The sequence below is a fragment of the Carassius auratus genome, chromosome 38 (genome assembly GCF_003368295.1).
Source record: "Carassius auratus strain Wakin chromosome 38, ASM336829v1, whole genome shotgun sequence".
Lineage (NCBI taxonomy): Eukaryota > Metazoa > Chordata > Actinopteri > Cypriniformes > Cyprinidae > Carassius > Carassius auratus.
The window spans coordinates 11,871,499-11,888,432 of NC_039280.1; the positions used below are offsets into that span (position 1 = coordinate 11,871,499).

A 16,934-nucleotide genomic window follows, 5' to 3' on the forward strand; every position below is an offset into this window, starting at 1 on the left:
GGATCAGGCTCTGAGTCACCATGTCACTGTATGTGTCTGATGACTGATTAATCAGATGGAAGGATAAATATAGCCTACATCCGAATGATGCATTCTGAAATACAGTGAGAGAAGGCAGAGAAAAACAATGAAGTCGGTCCTTATTTATGTAGTATTTTTTCAATGTCTACTTATGTATTTGCATAATGTTTACTTATTGACTTTTTTCTTTTAAAGAAATTAATACTTTTATTCAGCAAGGATGTGTTAAATGTGATAGAAAAGACTTGGATATTGTTATAAAATATTTATATTTTGAATAAATGTTGTTTTTGGCTGAAAATTCAGTGCTGCGTCACAGACATAAATGCTATTTTAAAATATCTAAAAATAAGAAACCAATAATTGTAATAATATTTCATAAAATTAAAGTTTTTCAGTATTTTTGATCAAATAAATAATATTAGCATAAATAAAAATCCTATTGATCCCAAACTTTTTAATGGCAGTGTATATATAGTTTTTATTATTATTTTTATTTAATTTTTAAATGTTAGTTTAGAAAGAATCTTAGTAATGAAACTAGGGGTCCTCCCTGGGCATGAAATAACTAACCATGATTAACAAAGAAGGTAAACATTCGATCAGTTTAAGAAAAAACAATTATGCTTTTACTGTATGTTGTTGTTGTTGTATGTATGTATGTATGTATATATATATATATATATATATATTATATATATATATATATATATATATATATATATATATATATATATATATATATATATATATATATATATATATATATATATATATATATATATATATATGTATGTATGTATAATTTGATTGGTGGTAACAGTTTGAAAGAAAAAAGACAGAATTTTGTCAGGCTTCATGCAGTTATTATTGATTTCACCACAAATATTCAAACCATATAGCACAACACAGCTCAACTTGCTAACATTTTTGTACAAAGAGTAAAAAGAGAACTATGCTTAAGACCAAAAAAGAAAGAAACTTTGTTTGCTGTACGGACAAATCATTTGTTTCAGCATCTAAAAGATTAGTATATTTCATTTTAGGAATATTTGTCCAAGCGTGAATTCATTAGAAAAGTTCACTAAACTGTCATTCATTATTTTTTATTATTTTTACTGAAAGCTACCTAAATGGTAGGCATATAGCAAAATGATTATTAAAGATTATTAAAAAGAAAATAAAGAAATAACACAGCAACTTGACTAATCCATGGGTTCTAAGATCAGTGATCAGATCACAGCCCACTAAAACTCAATAAAGAAAAATATTTGAATACCTCATCAAAACCACAGAAACCTTTGAATACTGGAATATTTTCACAACACATCTGATCTGCTACATTGACAGTCACTCGTGTTTTTTTCTGCTCTTGCTCCCGAATGTCAACAGATTCTTGTAACTGTGCTCAGCTTTGGATCTCAAGGCCACTAGGTGGAGTCAGTGGCTTTAATCGGGGCTCATAGAGAGCTGAGAGAATTTATGGGTTCTCCACTGCATCTCTCCAGCCCTTGTAAAAGATCAACATGTTTAATGTCCATGAGTGTATCCCAGAGGGAGCAGGCGAGTCCATGGCTGGGCAGCGCTGCTTACAGGATGGCACAGAAGAACTTCTTCTCCCTGAAGGGGTTCTCGGACGCAGGCACGGGGGATAGCAGGGGGTCCTCTTTAGCGTGGGCTTCGCAGTACGATGTCAGATCTGCTGCTGCTTTGGAGACCTGATGTTGATTCATGAAATCACAAACAGTCACTAAACAATGCTCATTCATTTTCACTCCTAACCAAGTTAACATGTTTCAACTGGATGAAATGGTGCTGTGTTGATACCCTTCTTACCTTTATCCTGTCAATATTGGCCTCCATCTTGAGCTGCTCCACCAGTTTGCGAGCCTGAGCAATGCTAGCTGTGTTGTTGGTGGCCATGAGGCTGCTGCACTGTAACACACATGGAAGAAACACATTCCTCAAATTTGACATGACACATATGGATAAAAGATTAAGAAATGTAAAAATTGATACAGAGGAGCTGTGTTTAGTTATGTGCCAGTGTGAATTCACTTTCAACAATTTGATATGAGAAAAATAGTTGTAACGCTCTCTAATGCAAGGTTTTTCCAACTGGGGTTTAGGACCCCCAGTGGGCCTCAAGAGGCCTACACAGACAACATTGTTTTGGATGTCACTTCTGTAAACTTGTTCTTGGGGTCTGTATGTAAAAAAACTATTAATTAATTAAATAGAATAAATCAAATCAGGTTAAAATGGGCAATTTTACATTCTGATTTCAAAATCATAAAATTTATACTATACTATTAGAAAAATTGGGATGAGAAAATAAAAAACTTTGATCAAAAATGACAGTTAAATATATCATTTATAACATTTATAATGTTGCAAAACATTTACATTTTTAAACAACTGACTTAAATTTGTAGAAGATTACAATAATTTCTTAAATAGGTACATTTTTATGCATACAAATAAAAAGGTTATTTTAGATTGAAATAATATTTCACAATATAATAATAATAATAATATAAAATTACTGTTACTGTATTTTTTTATTTAATAAATTGATTTTAAAAAATTAACTCAATCTTCTGAACACTAGTGCATTTTTAATATTCATACATATAGAGTGATCAACAAATTTATTAGACCACCACCCAAAAAAAGGTTTTGTGCCACAGCTGCCATAAACTAACAGTATTGGTGATTATCAAAATAATTGTTTATGTTTCTGCAATGGTTAATCTACCAAGAGTGTAAGGTAAGAGTGTAAGCTCTCTAGTCACAATAGTATTCGTAACGCTAAAATCGAATTACTGTTGTTATCCGTTATTTCTTACATTTACCTGTTTTACAGGGGAAGGAAGAAAAATTTGTATTTTTTTTTTTCAGGTGCCCAATCACAGTAATAAATTAAGCACTAATAAATGTGCATTAAGGAATCGGTCAAAAGTATGTGCATAAAGCTAAAAAAATCGGTCAAGTATCTAATAAAAAAAAATGTAGTATCTATGTTCACGTGGCTCTGCCATATGGGTATTGATGGCAACTGTGACACACCTGTCATGACTGTGAGCTCAAAGGTCTGTGGTGTATCAGAGTTTTTAATCTCAGCCGGCTCTCCTGCAGCGAGGTTAAATACAAAGGCCTGCTGCTGAGAGCAAACAGCAGGGATCGCTAGACTATCAGCTGTCAGACTGACCTCATTCTAGGTTAACCACTGTAGATAATGAGCCCGAACCCCGGCTCAACGAAAGACAGCAGAAACTTCCTGTCCTTAAACAACGTCCAGCATTATTTACTCCACATATTTACTCCTCTATTGCTACTACACAAGACACACCTTGCCTTGAGTGTTTTATAATGTGAATCTAATTCAATATTCAAGGTTTAGTCCTTAATGAAATTGAAAATGAGAGAAAATGCCAACTTGACCTAAAAGAAACAACTTCATCATAGCCTATTAACGTTCCACATGTAAACAATAAAGCTTGCAAATGTAGTCAGTATCTTGACATCCAAATGTTTATGGATAAAGTCTTCACTTTGATCACATTATCTACAATTCTATTTCCCGACATGATTACATTATGATGCAGCAGTTAATGCCTCCTGCTGTATGCCACTGAAAATAACACCAGTAGATAAACAAGTGAATAAACACAATTATGTTTAGTTAAAGACGACGCATTTTGTATGAGAAACCTGACTCCAGTAAAAACGCTTTTCTGAAAAGAGCAGCATCTTCATCCTCAGCTCCTGGTAATCTGTCGCAAAGACTGTTTCATTAAACCTAGTGACCATCCCAGGCATCTTAGCAATGGACCTCAGTTGCTAGGCAACTGAGATACAGAGCGATCTGACAGCAATAAAATGTTCCGCTCCTAAAATCAAGGATGGAGCTCACCAAAGGCAACTTTAGAAGGGGGACCCCATACATCTGAAGAGTTCAGAGAGGGACAGCTTCAGTACACTGCCTACCTCTGTAAATCAGGCCTAAAGAGACATTTACAGCCAGACAAGGAACATCAGCACAAACCCAGGGTGGAGTCTATGTTTAAAAGCCATTACAGATTGCAGTCTCTATTCGTCTTCCTGGAGCACCGAACTTTACCTTATAGGGGGTCAGAGAGAGGGGGATTAAGACACAGGAGACTGAAGGAGAATGTCAGCGATAGGAAAGAGAATAGTGCCAGTAAGTTTAAGAGTGTGAAGCCTGCTGATATGCATAATGAGCTAGAGACATCTATCGCCAGTTAACCCTTTACTCCAACCAGTCTTGGGGAGTAACTAGTTAAATGTTATGGAATTACATAATTTAACTACAAAATAAATGTAACTGTAATCTATCTGCATAAAATTACGGTTGAACCACTGATGGCTCATGGACTATTTTGTGGTAGGATCCTTGCTGTCTATGGAGGATCAGAAAGCTCTTGAATTTCATCAAAAATATGTTAATTTTTTGTTCCGAAGATGAACAGAGGTCTTACGGGTTTGGTACGACATGAGTTTTCATTTTAAGTCAAGTATATATCATTCTGTTAACACTCATAGTTTATAACTAAATATATCTGCATTGCAATTTCATTAATAAAATACATTTATCTATTCTCCATAAAAATCGGTAAAATAATTAATCAAAATAATTATACAATTACTTTTATGCTTTTTTGAAAATTATACTTTTTTTCAATTATACTCAATTATATAACTCTAAAAGCATCCTGCAACAAAGTTAACTTCACATTATTTTGAGATTTCTTTTTAAATTCCTGAATATTAATGAACGTCTAAAATCAAAAAACCTTTAAATAATTGCAAGTATTTTATTCTACTAACAACTCTAGTTTTTAGCAGGAAATAAACATATATGCATAGAATTTTGTGGGGAAAAAAACTCCATAAAATGTTCTATTCTCTATTAAACTCCATAAATTGAATTAGAATAAAGATGTCACTTTTCATGATTATGTATCTAATATTACTCTACTAAAGAGGAATAAACAAGATTTTTGTCAATTTAACTATTACATGTTTTCTAGATTATATTTTAATAATTTGCTTCTGTATTCGAGTTAATTTAGTATAAGGCAAGTACAATAGAAAAGACATTTATATCATTCTAAGTCAACTTTTCTTTATAAAACCATGTTTAGATGTTATTCACACATTATAAATGGCTGTCTTTATATTTTAGGAAGAGAGTCCCTCATTGAGGGATCATCATATTTGCTAGTCCATGACACTGAAAATTAACTGAGCCAACCACAGCTGCAATAGCCAGTCCTCACTGTTTGTCACTTCAATCATCTCTGTTGATTTGTCCATCAGAAGACTGATCTGTTAATCTGTTAGGAGTCTATAAAGCAGCATGTATATATTTGAAGAAGTACAGGGGGAGCCCATTTAGTCTGTATCCCCAGAGAGAGGGCCATATGTGTGCCATTTAGCCGACTCTGCCACATTTCTAGAGGGACAGGAAGGCCAGCAGGGAAATGGAAGTGCCACTGCAGGGGCTGTTTGAAGAGTCTGTTATAATGCAACACAACAAGAATAATCAAGGTATAATATCAAGTCTCCCTGGGCAGAAAAGCTTCCTCTTAATGGAACATTCTAAAGAAGAACTGCAACATGTGAAAATGGACGCCCTCGGCCTTACCGCAAAAAAAAACACAGCGCTATGAAATTTGAAAAATGGCATGATCATTGATAAACCCACTAATGGTTCACACACTCCCTCCCACCAACATATCAGCGCAGCTTGTAATGCTCTGTTACACTTTTTAGCACTGCATAAAGTGGGTGTTAGGAGTGCATTTGTTTCTCCTTTTCTCTTTTTGCATATTTTCTCACCTTATTTTTGATTCTTTTTGACTTCTGCCTGATTTTTTGGCCTTCAAAAGTGAGTTGGCTTCCTCTGGTGTGTCTTCAGACCCTGTTGAGAAAGGAAGCCATGCAGTTAGAGTCCATGTGTTCTATATCCCTGCTGCAGCTCAAGGCCTTTTGTGTGCGTGTGTGTGTGTGTGTGTGTGTGTGTGTGTGTGTGTGTGTGTGCGTGCGTGCCCTGGTCGAGGGGTTTAGAATGTCACACCTTTCCCAGACTGTTTGCACTGAGAAACATTCCAGACCTGACTGAAGTTTATCTTATGAGCCTATACAAAAGCCCAGGCTGCACTATCAGAACAAAAACAACTGAACAACACGTTCAGTTGATCGCTGTGATTTTTATTTGTAAAGATACAGCAGTGTTAAAAAGAACTTTTCAGAGTACAGATTGGTCTTCCTGTATTTCCACCCCACCTTCCCTGTTTCTCTTCCTCTGTCTGTCTCCGTCAACGTGATAAATGGGCCAATTACTTTGCTAGAGCAGCTCTGCAGCAACAGGAGAATTCCACTATTGTGAATCAATTCCACTCGGAAAGTTCCAGCAACATCTAATCTCTCCATATCTCTTCTGTCTCAGTGGACAGCACCACCAAAATATTTAAACAGCATCAGGGTCCACCACAAGTTGGGAGGAACTGAGTCACCCTGTTACTGTAATACTTTGTTTTTGAACTGAATGGACTCTCACACCAAGTTTCACTGAAGGTGAAATGACTATGATAATGCAGGAATGAGGAACAAGAGGAGTAGCCTCATGATTTATATAAAACACCAGTCACATATCCACCTACTCACTGGACAAAACCACTAGCTCACTGCTTGTGTGAAGGTGTACTTACATTTTTACTAAATGGTTTGGCTTTCTAATGTCTCTTGACAACAAAGAAAATACTAATCTTAATAAATAACCAAATGAAAATTCTTTATGAATGATTCTGGTATCTAATGTTTAATGGTGGTGAATAATCACATAAATGACAGGGTGCTAATTCTAACATTTATTCATCTTATGCATAATTTGTATCCGTAACTCTGGGGAAACAGATTGGTCTTCCTGTATTTCACCCACCCTTCCTGTTTCTCTTCCTCTGTCTCCGTCAACGTGATAAATGGGCCAATTACTTTGCTAGAGCAGCTCTGCAGCAACAGGAGAATTCCACTATTGTGAATCAATTCACTCGGAACGTTGAGGAACAGCAACATCTAATCTCTCCATATCTCTTCTGTCTCAGTGGACTCAGCACAGCAAAAAATATTTAAACAGCATCAGGGTCCACCGCAAGTTGGGAGGAACTGAGTCACCCTGTTACTGTAATACTTTGTTTTTGAACTGAATGGACTCTCACACCAAGTTTCACTGAAGGTGAAATGACTATGATAATGCAGGAATGAGGAACAAGAGGAGTAGCCTCATGATTTAATATAAAACAGTATCCACCTTCTCACTGGACAAAACCACTAGCTCACTGCTTGTGTGAAGGTGTACTTACATTTTTACTAAATGGTTTGGCTTTCTAATGTCTCTTGACAACAAAGAAAAATACTAATCTTAATAAATAACCAAATGAAAATTCTTTATGAATGATTCTGGTATCTAATGTTTAATGGTGGTGAATAATCACATAAATGACAGGGTGCTAATTCTAACATTTATTCATCTTATGCATAATTTGTATCCGTAACTCTGGTGAAAAAAGCATCTTTGAGCCATGATGTAATGGAAATAAATCATTCTTCAGTACTGTGATGTGTATACGAATGAAACAGATTATCCAACGCAAAAAAATGTAGGCTGGGGACTTGGTTCAAATTCATTGGTTATTGATTGGATGGAGGGAGATATGAAATCCTTGCAGTCAGTTGTAAGAAAGGGTGGAGTTTAATTGGACTAAATAATTGGAGAAGTTTGGCATATGTTACCAGAGAAATCAGAAAAAATTAAACAATTGGATCAATTAAGCACATTTAGAAAAAAAGGTATGGTGATTTTCCAAACTGAAATCATCTTAAATTGGTTTTCTTGTCTAAGTTGGCCTGTTTTGCCAGGTAGAGAGCGACCATCTTAAACCAATAAAACCACCTTAACTGTATAAGACCAACAACAATCTAAAGCTTTTGTAAGAAGATTTCAAATGTTTTGAACTGTTGTTTGGCCAACCCCACCACTAGTATTACATTCAATGTTAGGCTAATTGTGTTCAAAACCAATTTTACTTCTGTAATGTGGTACATTCCCTTGTTAAACAGGATATTCAACAAGAAGGAACAGAGCAAACCTTGATTTTATTATTGGTGAATAGACTGAATTGTAAAAAGTGGCCTTACATTTAGATACTTCAATAAATGCAAATTTTAGATATTTATCTATTGTTTAAAAGTGTCCAGTAGTCTGCACTGCGTAAATTATAAGTGATTTTCATGAAAGATTATAAAAACAAACATTCTTCAGGAAAATGCATTAAGTATAATAAAACCCAAGAATGTGCATTAAGAGTTCATGCTGACATTGCACCAAATTTAGATAAATCACACATGTGCTTCTCTGCAGAAACTTGTATGTGTGTGCACATGTGTGTCCAGTGGCACTAAAAGGTCCGGTAAGTGGCGCTGGAAGGTTAATGCTTTAGCTGGTTTTCGACAAACTCTTTTTTCTTTTATTGTGACTTGTGTTTTACGGGAACTTGTACTTAAAGGGATACTCCATCCCAAAATGCGAATGTTGTCATTAACCACTTACCCCCATGTTGTTCCTAACCCGTAAAAGCTTTGTTCGTCTTCGGGAACAATTTAAGATATTTTGGATGAAAACAGAGAGACTTGAGACTGTCCCATGGACTGCCAAATAAATAACAGTGTCAAGGTCCAGAAAAGTATGAAAAGCATCATCAGAATAGTCCATCTGCCATCAGTAATTCAACCAAATCTGAGCAGTACGGAATACGCAATACAGAAGAGCGTATGCTGATTTGCCAAAATGGCGCTACGCTGATTTGGAGAGACACAGAGGAGAAGAATTGTTTAATAAAGTCATTATTTTACTTTTCTTCATGTACAAAAAGTATTCTCGTCGCTTCATAACATTACGGTTGAATTACTGATGGCAGAAGGACTATTCTGGCGAATGCTTTTCATATTTTTCTGGACCTTGACACTGTTATTTATTTGGCAGTCCATGGGACAGTCTCAAGTCTCTCTGTTTTCATCCAAAATATCTTAAATTGTGTTCTTAAAAAGTGATTAATGACAAAATGTTCATTTTGTGGTGGAGTATCCCTTTAAGTACTCCGCATCATAAAGGCAAAGCTATACCAGGTGAGCTTCTGAATGCATTTACTACATAAGGTAAGCCATACATATGGAGCTGGTTATGTGATGCAAAATATATTAGTCTACAAATCTTACACTAACAAAGTGTTAGACATTCTAGTACAATAAGCCTTCATTAATTGATAATCTGCACCTGCAAACAGACTTTATCTGAAAAGGAATAAAGGTCATGGTGTTTTACTGCCCCACTAGTGTTCATTTCAGCTGTAAACTATAGTGAATTGCCTTTTGGAGTTTTTACAACAATGAAGATACAGTGCCATTTTTCCAGTGAGCCTATGTTGCAACATTCTCACCAGGCCTCAGCAGACACTAGTCAGTTTAATCATTTATCCACTGAAGCCCCAGATGCAATACAGAGAGTGGTGTGTCTGAGAGAGAGAGAGAAGAGAGAGACAGATTTATAATGCCTTATAACACTTCAGCGTTCCTAGTAGGCAATGACCCTGACACCAGATCTCAAGACTCATACCATGGACTGTCACTCTGTTTCTAACATCTGCTACACACTAGAGATTCAATCAGCACATCCTGTAGACTCAAAAACCTCCCACGCAAATGTGACACAAGCTACCACCCTTCACATTTAAATATGAAATGTCTGTGACTCTGAAATTTCAGCTCCATGGTTGGTTTCCTGTGGTATCCGGGTGTCTTATCAGATTGTAAAAAACAGCCTGTTCTTGTGTAAGACTCAGTCTTATAAACATAAGACTAAACTTCCCTCACAAGTAATGAGTTCTCCATGAATATAGCAAAACACTAACCTTCATACAATATTCAAAAAGGTCATTAAACATTATAATCTAAATTAAAATTTTGATAAAGGATCAGATCCTTCATGATTATCAAGATGTGTATTGTTTAATGAAACAGGAGCTTGTGTGTGCGATTATGGGTTCAAATGACTTCCTGCAGAAGCTGCCACTTGGCCAAGAGCAACACCCAAGGTTCCCGGAGAGTTAACAATATTCCAAACATCCGGGGCTGTTTTCTCTACTTTCAAAGTCATCTGTATATACTAAAATGTACTCACACACAGAGTTCTTGGTGTCCCATTATTAATAAATCCAAGGCTTTTCCCTCACCATACCACATTAATCACTAGTTCAGAACCTTTATAGATTTTATATGAAGTAAACATGTTAGATTTTAATTATAAAGTATATATTTGTGATTTTTTTTTCCCCTGTAAGGAGGTCCACATAGTGAGATTTTGTCAGGTTTCCGTCTCCCCAATGTAGCACACACAGGCCCACACTCATAAAAACACAACAGCAATCAACTATCAGTTGTAGTCTGACATAAGGTGGAGAAAAGAGGCCTGGTGTGAGTATTAGTCAGAGAGGTTGAGTCTACAAATAGAGCATGAAGTCATTTTCTCCTTCATGAGAATCTCGCTCTTTTCTCTCTCTGTCCACACATTCACTCACTGTCTCTCTTAGAATGGAGTAAAATGATGAAAGAGTTTGGTTTATGCTTCTCGGGAAAGAGTGGAAAAAATAATAAATGGAAGAAATGTAGTTCTGCTTTTAACAAAGACCCTTGTCTCTCACATCTGTTCATACTTATACCCACACCGCCACCAACATAAACGCCAGACAGTACCAGATCCACCCATTCTGAACAGTGAACTGTAAGATGTGTTGCTCTTATAGTATTCACATCTATTCAAGGGACTCTCCACCCCCTGTTATTTCTCTTTGAACAAAAACACTTATTCATAATAATGTTCTTATTCTTCCCAAAATTACACATACTTCAGAAGAACATATCATAAACACAAGGCTCAGCAATAAAGATGGCTCAGGGTTAGTGTTCACTAAATTTCACTAAGCTTCATTTAATTCTTCTATATATGTACCGGTAATATAGAATAAATATAATCATATGTGTATCCCTAACAACCCAAGGAAACACTGAAATATATATATATATATATAATTTGATCTTATTAGATATTTATACAGATATATGGAATATGTAGGATATAAAACAAACAAACAAAAAACTTTAGCTTTTGGAACACTATTTACTATTAATTAATTGCTTATTAGAATGCATATTACTAGCATATTGGTTGTTTATTAGTACTTATAAAGCACATAGACTATCAATGCATATTATATAGCAAGGCCATATTCTAGATCCCTTAACCCTACCTAATACCTAAACATATGTACTATAACAGCCATTTACTAACAATATTCAGTAATCAGGAGTTTATTGGTCCCCGTTTTATATTAGTGGCATTCACTACTATGTACTTACATGTAAATTAATCATTTGATACAATGCACTTACTGTGTATACATGTTTTTACAGTGTACTTATATTTTTTAAATACCTGCATGTAATTACATCTGTATTTATAATTACCCAGTTGACCCATCTTAACCCACCCTTAAACCTACCCATACCGCCAAACCTGTCCTAAACTATTCCCAGTCGCAGCAAAACTGTTTTACAATGCAATATGAACAGGATAAGTACATATTGCTTATTTTTAATGCACATAGTAGTTAAGGCCATGTAATATAAACTGGCAACACTTTATATTTTTTTTCCAATAAATTCTCACATCCACACACACACACACACTCATACTAATAAATACATGGATAAATCAATTATTGTTTTAATTAAAACACTGGTTTTATGTGGTGTTAACTTTAATTATTTGAAAGCGACTAATATAGCTTGATATATTAGTCAAGGTGGCTAATATCGTTTCATTCTATCATAGTATAGTATGTATAATATGACATTTACTAGTCTTAAAATGATCATATTTTACACCATTAATAACATATGTGAATGTGTTCTAGTATGTATGGTTTATGAAGAAATGTGTACTTATACATTACATTTAGCAGATGCAAGCAACTTACATTGCATTCAGGCAATGTATTAGGTGGCTAATATCGTTTCATTCTATCATAGTATAGTATGTATAATATGACATTTACTAGTCTTAAAATGATCATATTTTACACCATTAATAACATATGTGAATGTGTTCTAGTATGTATGGTTTATGAAGAAATGTGTACTTATACATTACATTTAGCAGATGCAAGCAACTTACATTGCATTCAGGCTAACAATTTTCTCCCAGCCTTGCACTTGCTAATGCAATGCTCTACCACTTGAGCTACAGGAACACTAACTCTTACAGAAATGTACTAAAAATGTAAGCATGGTTATGAGGAAACTTCCTGTGTCACTTCAAACCAAATGGCATAAAAAACATACTAGTGGTTTTTGAAATTCAAAAATTGGCAATAGCTTTCTGTAAGAGTTAGGTTTTAGGTGTAGGGTTAGGGTAAGGATAGGGAGATATAATATACCTTTATGCCTGTAGACACTTCCCATAAAGCACATATGGGAGAGAGAGAGAGAGAGAGAGAGAGAGAGAGAGAGAGAGAGTATGTGCAATCTAATGTTTTGTGGTGTGGCAAGTAAAAATTTTGGGCAGGGCAAGTACTAATCTAATGGCCTGACTATTAACTTATTAACTAAATTACTTCATGATAAAGGTTCAACATTACATGAGATGTGTTTGTGATATCCAGACTGCCTTAATAAAAAAAAAAAAAAAACATTAAAAAAAAAACTCAATTAAAATAAAGCCCCACCAAACCAGGAAGCATCAAGTATGGCAATAAATTCAATATATATTTTTTTTTTTCTCCTGTGCCATCTAAAAGGTACTACTAATGTGACTATATGCTCTAATAAGAATGATCCCATGTGTTTAATACTCTTTAATGTATGTGAGCCATATGTGGAGTTCTAACCAGAGCTCAGCCTGGCATTCTGTTGAGCGGAACATTCCGCAAGGAAGAGCACTGTTCTAGAGTCATCATCACAGCACTCTGGGGACTCCTGGGGGATTCCTCTCAAATATTCAAACCCTCTCTCCTTTCTTTGCCTTTTCTCCATCACTCTTTTCTCTCTCCAGCATCTTCTCCCTCCCCTCCCCCATACTCTCCTCCACTGTCATCCCCCCATCTCCGGCAGCATTTACCCCAAACAGATGCTCGGTGCTCCTCATACGCACACCTGACCAAAAAAGGCATTTCTGCACTACATTACACCACGTAAATTATGAATCCCTGCTACGTGCTAACAAACACATCCTCTGGTGAAGCACAAGCAAACATAGTCATCCCCAGAGCAATTTAACACTGATTTAGACTGACACACATGCAACGGCTGTGGACAAGCCTTTTGTCCATGCAAGACTACTCAGAACAAACACAACCATCCACACAGTATTTTTTCATTTTTTCCAAATAGTCACATATGATTTCATTTAGACAGCTTGCCCCACTGACACATCTTCATGCCTGTCTATCTGCACACACAAACCTCTGGTCTTTCTGATGCAAATGAGTTCATGAAAAGATTTTCCACTCACCTTTTCAATGTGTTTATAATCTTCAATAACACAAGAGCTGTATGTAACAGTAGCACACATACACTCCTTGTTCTGACACTCGGGCACACACACACACACACATACACTCGCCGCCTGCTACACCACCCCAGCTGACAGCCTTCCTCTCGCTCCGCCCATCAACTAGTGGAATCGCTCAGGAAGCAAGCTGAAAGCCACTTCCTCTTGCTCCCAAAAACACTCACAAAGACATTGTTTAACAAGAAAAACGAGATTATTTACCTGCTGCCCCAGTCAGACCATTTTGGTGGCTTTTAGTCAGTGCTGTTGTGCAGAAGTGTGTTGTTTCTGCTCTCTGCTCTTTGGCTCCTGTATATGCATGTGCAGTTAACCACAGAGGTTCTTGCACTGAGCTGACAAGGAACATGGATAAATATCCACATCTGCCCCTCCCCCAAAGCATGTGTATGTGTGTCTAAAAGAAAGAGAGACCCTCCCTCTTAGAGTCATTGTGCACTCACACACACAGCCAAAGCTCCTGTAATCAAATGCTTAATCTTCAGTCTCATAAAATTAGAGTGACAGAAGATTAAATAAGGAATTGTATCTGGCAACCGTTGCAGTGGAGGCTGAGATGATAAGGTGTTAGAGGATTACAGATGTGTTTGTGGCTGTTTTTAGTCTATATTTGGAAAGTAAAACAGTTACTCTGCCTGGTGTGTCTCTTGAGATGGCACTTTGGGATCCCAATAGACTAACTGCAAGCTGAGCATTGCAGGTCACTATCATATGTTGTGTTTTGGATGCTGGTCTTCAGTGTTGGGATGCTGCTGTGCTGGTCACCAGGGTTCCTAACTAGCTTGATCTGCTTCGCTTCCTTGTTCAGCCAAAGTCATTTCTGGTTAATCAGACTATTCACTGGTGAAGATGCTGGCCCTGCAGCTAGAATAGCATCAAAACAGAATTTTCTGGGTTAAACCAGCTTAGAAATGCATAGAATGCAGAAATGTCTGTAATACTTTTCTAATGGGAGCCTGCATTTGATTTTGAGTAAAAATAAAATAACATTAATATCTTGCAACTTTATATCTCATTTATTGCATTGGAACTTTTCTTAGTTTAAACCTTTTTTGTTGTTGTTTGGAGCCATTTTTAGTATATGTTTTTGAATGAAGTATCTTACCAAGGTGGCAATAATATGAAATATTGCAGTTTTAAATAATTGTATCCTATTTTAATGCATTTTAATATGTAATTTATAACTCTGATGGCAAAGCTGAATTTTCAGCATCATTACTCCAATCTTCAGTGTCACATGATCATTCATAAATCATTCTGATCTGCTGATCTACTGCGCAACAAACATTTCTTATTATTATCAATGTTGTGCAACAGTTGTGCTGCTTAATCTTTTTATTGGGATGTGCAGTATATTTTCATTCACACTTTAAGAAAGACTAGTTTTCAGTAGATGGATGGTTATAATAACTGAAAAACAAAATGTGAGCAGAGTAAAGTATTTGTTGGACCGAACAGCTTTAGAGGAATATAATAGAATTAATTTATCAGTGATCTGATTACAGAGATTCACTATGTGTACTAATAGAATCATCTCATGGAGTTAACCCTTCGGATTACTCGCTAAAACATAATTACATTAATACTCCTATCCATCAACATCATCACGAAAGGCTGCATTCAGTGAAAAAACAAATTATTCTTTAGAGTTTAAGATGCATTTAAGACTGAGCGAGAGTTTGTGTATGTGTGTGAGTGTGCATGATTTCAATTCTAATTTGAGGCCATCTGGTGTCTCCAGTAGCTGCTGGCCTGCCCCAGTGCCCCATGGGATTACCACGAGGATGTCACTGAAGCCACTCTCACCCTGATCTCAACAAAGGCTCCCTGCACAAAGATGGTAATCAATCATTATACAGATGTTTTGTTTGTGTATTCAACAAAGGCTGAATTTGACATGAATACTTGTAATGTTCCTAGTGGACATATAAAAAGTAAAAACAGTAATAGTGTGAAATAATATTACAATATCAAGTAATATATTTTAAAATATAATCTATTCCTACGATGGCAAAGCTGAATTGTCAGCATCATTACTCCAGCTTTGAGTGTCACATGAATGAGAAATAATTCTAATTTACCGATTTGCTGCTTAAGAAACATTTTGTCTTTATTATCAACATGCATACTGTCTTAATTTCTTAAAAAGAAAGAATCTTACTGTCCCCAAACTTTTGAAAGGGAAAGTACTGTATGTTTCTTTAGAAACAGTAAAGTTTATTTGTCACTCATAAATCTAGTAGTGAAATGTGCTCTTCACAGAATGTCAACTTAATCACATAAAATATTAGGAGATATATAATCTATTATAATGATAATCTAAAAAGGTAAAAAGACAGAATGAAAAAAGCACAGTCACTGCAATTATACCTTAACTAAATAGAAACTGCATTGTGAAATATTCAGATGTGCAAAGAGCAATAGATTTGTCACATGATTAATAACTAGTACATAGTACAAAAGTGTCACTGCGGTCAATACAACATACTGACACAGCATGATTCAACCAAAAATAAAGCAAAATTTGATTTATTATAACAGCTTGATGCCATATAGCTGTGCTCTGTTTATGGAGGAAGGGGTTGCATCCTCTGCTGCCTGTCTTCCCTTCAACTGAGACAGGAAGAAAGAAGAATAACAAGAAATGGCACACAGAGAGATAAAGAAAACGATGGCAGGGAGGGAATGAGAGCGAGAGGGAGAGAGAGAAGGGACGGAAGGAGGGAGTGTGACGAAGAGGCTGATGAAATGGATTTCCCCTCTTGTTGCCATGGCAACAGTGCTAGTGGATGAATGGTTTTCAGTACAGTTGGGTAGCTGCGAGGAATAAACGAGGAATAGAAGGAGGACAGCACAGAGCAGCATTTTCTTCTGCCTGAAAATGTTCACTGTAAGCCATGCCGTCCACCCACAGACACAGACAGCTATACTAAGACGCCGTCGAACTGTGGGTGAAAGATGCTGAGCAGTTTGGTTTTTTCTAAAGCAACCCACAAACACTGCTTACGCAAACAAAACCCTCCAGATGACGCAGTGACGTTTTGAATGCTCATACAGACATGCACTTGAAACAATTCATCATTAAGCCATTGGTGCCTGTTCTTAAATGTCTGTGAGGAACACAATTCACGGCACACCGAAAGTGTAAGAAAAAGATAACATACTCCACATATTGACAGTTACGTATAGTTATGGATGTTTGTTACAT

At 36.0% G+C, this 16,934-nt stretch overlaps 1 protein-coding gene across 6 annotated transcripts; it reads right to left on the minus strand.

Annotated features, from left to right (window-relative positions):
• Window positions 1–865: 865 nt before the first annotated feature.
• Window positions 866–14,080, minus strand: gng2 (guanine nucleotide binding protein (G protein), gamma 2). 6 transcript variants are annotated; one of them, XM_026224146.1, is made up of 4 exons: window positions 13,931–14,080; window positions 5,887–5,968; window positions 1,858–1,951; window positions 866–1,739 (listed from the first exon to the last, which is right to left on the minus strand). In XM_026224146.1, the coding sequence occupies exons 1-4, from the start codon at window positions 14,073–14,075 to the stop codon at window positions 1,611–1,613; spliced, it is 450 nt and encodes a 149-aa protein (XP_026079931.1). In that variant the 5' UTR covers window positions 14,076–14,080; the 3' UTR covers window positions 866–1,610. The 6 variants fall into 6 exon arrangements, with proteins under 6 accessions (XP_026079931.1, XP_026079934.1, XP_026079935.1 ...); XM_026224149.1 differs by having other exon boundaries at window positions 1,858–1,956; window positions 13,931–14,057; XM_026224150.1 differs by lacking the exon at window positions 13,931–14,080 and adding an exon at window positions 13,670–13,818.
• Between the last annotated feature and the right edge of the window lie 2,854 nt (window positions 14,081–16,934).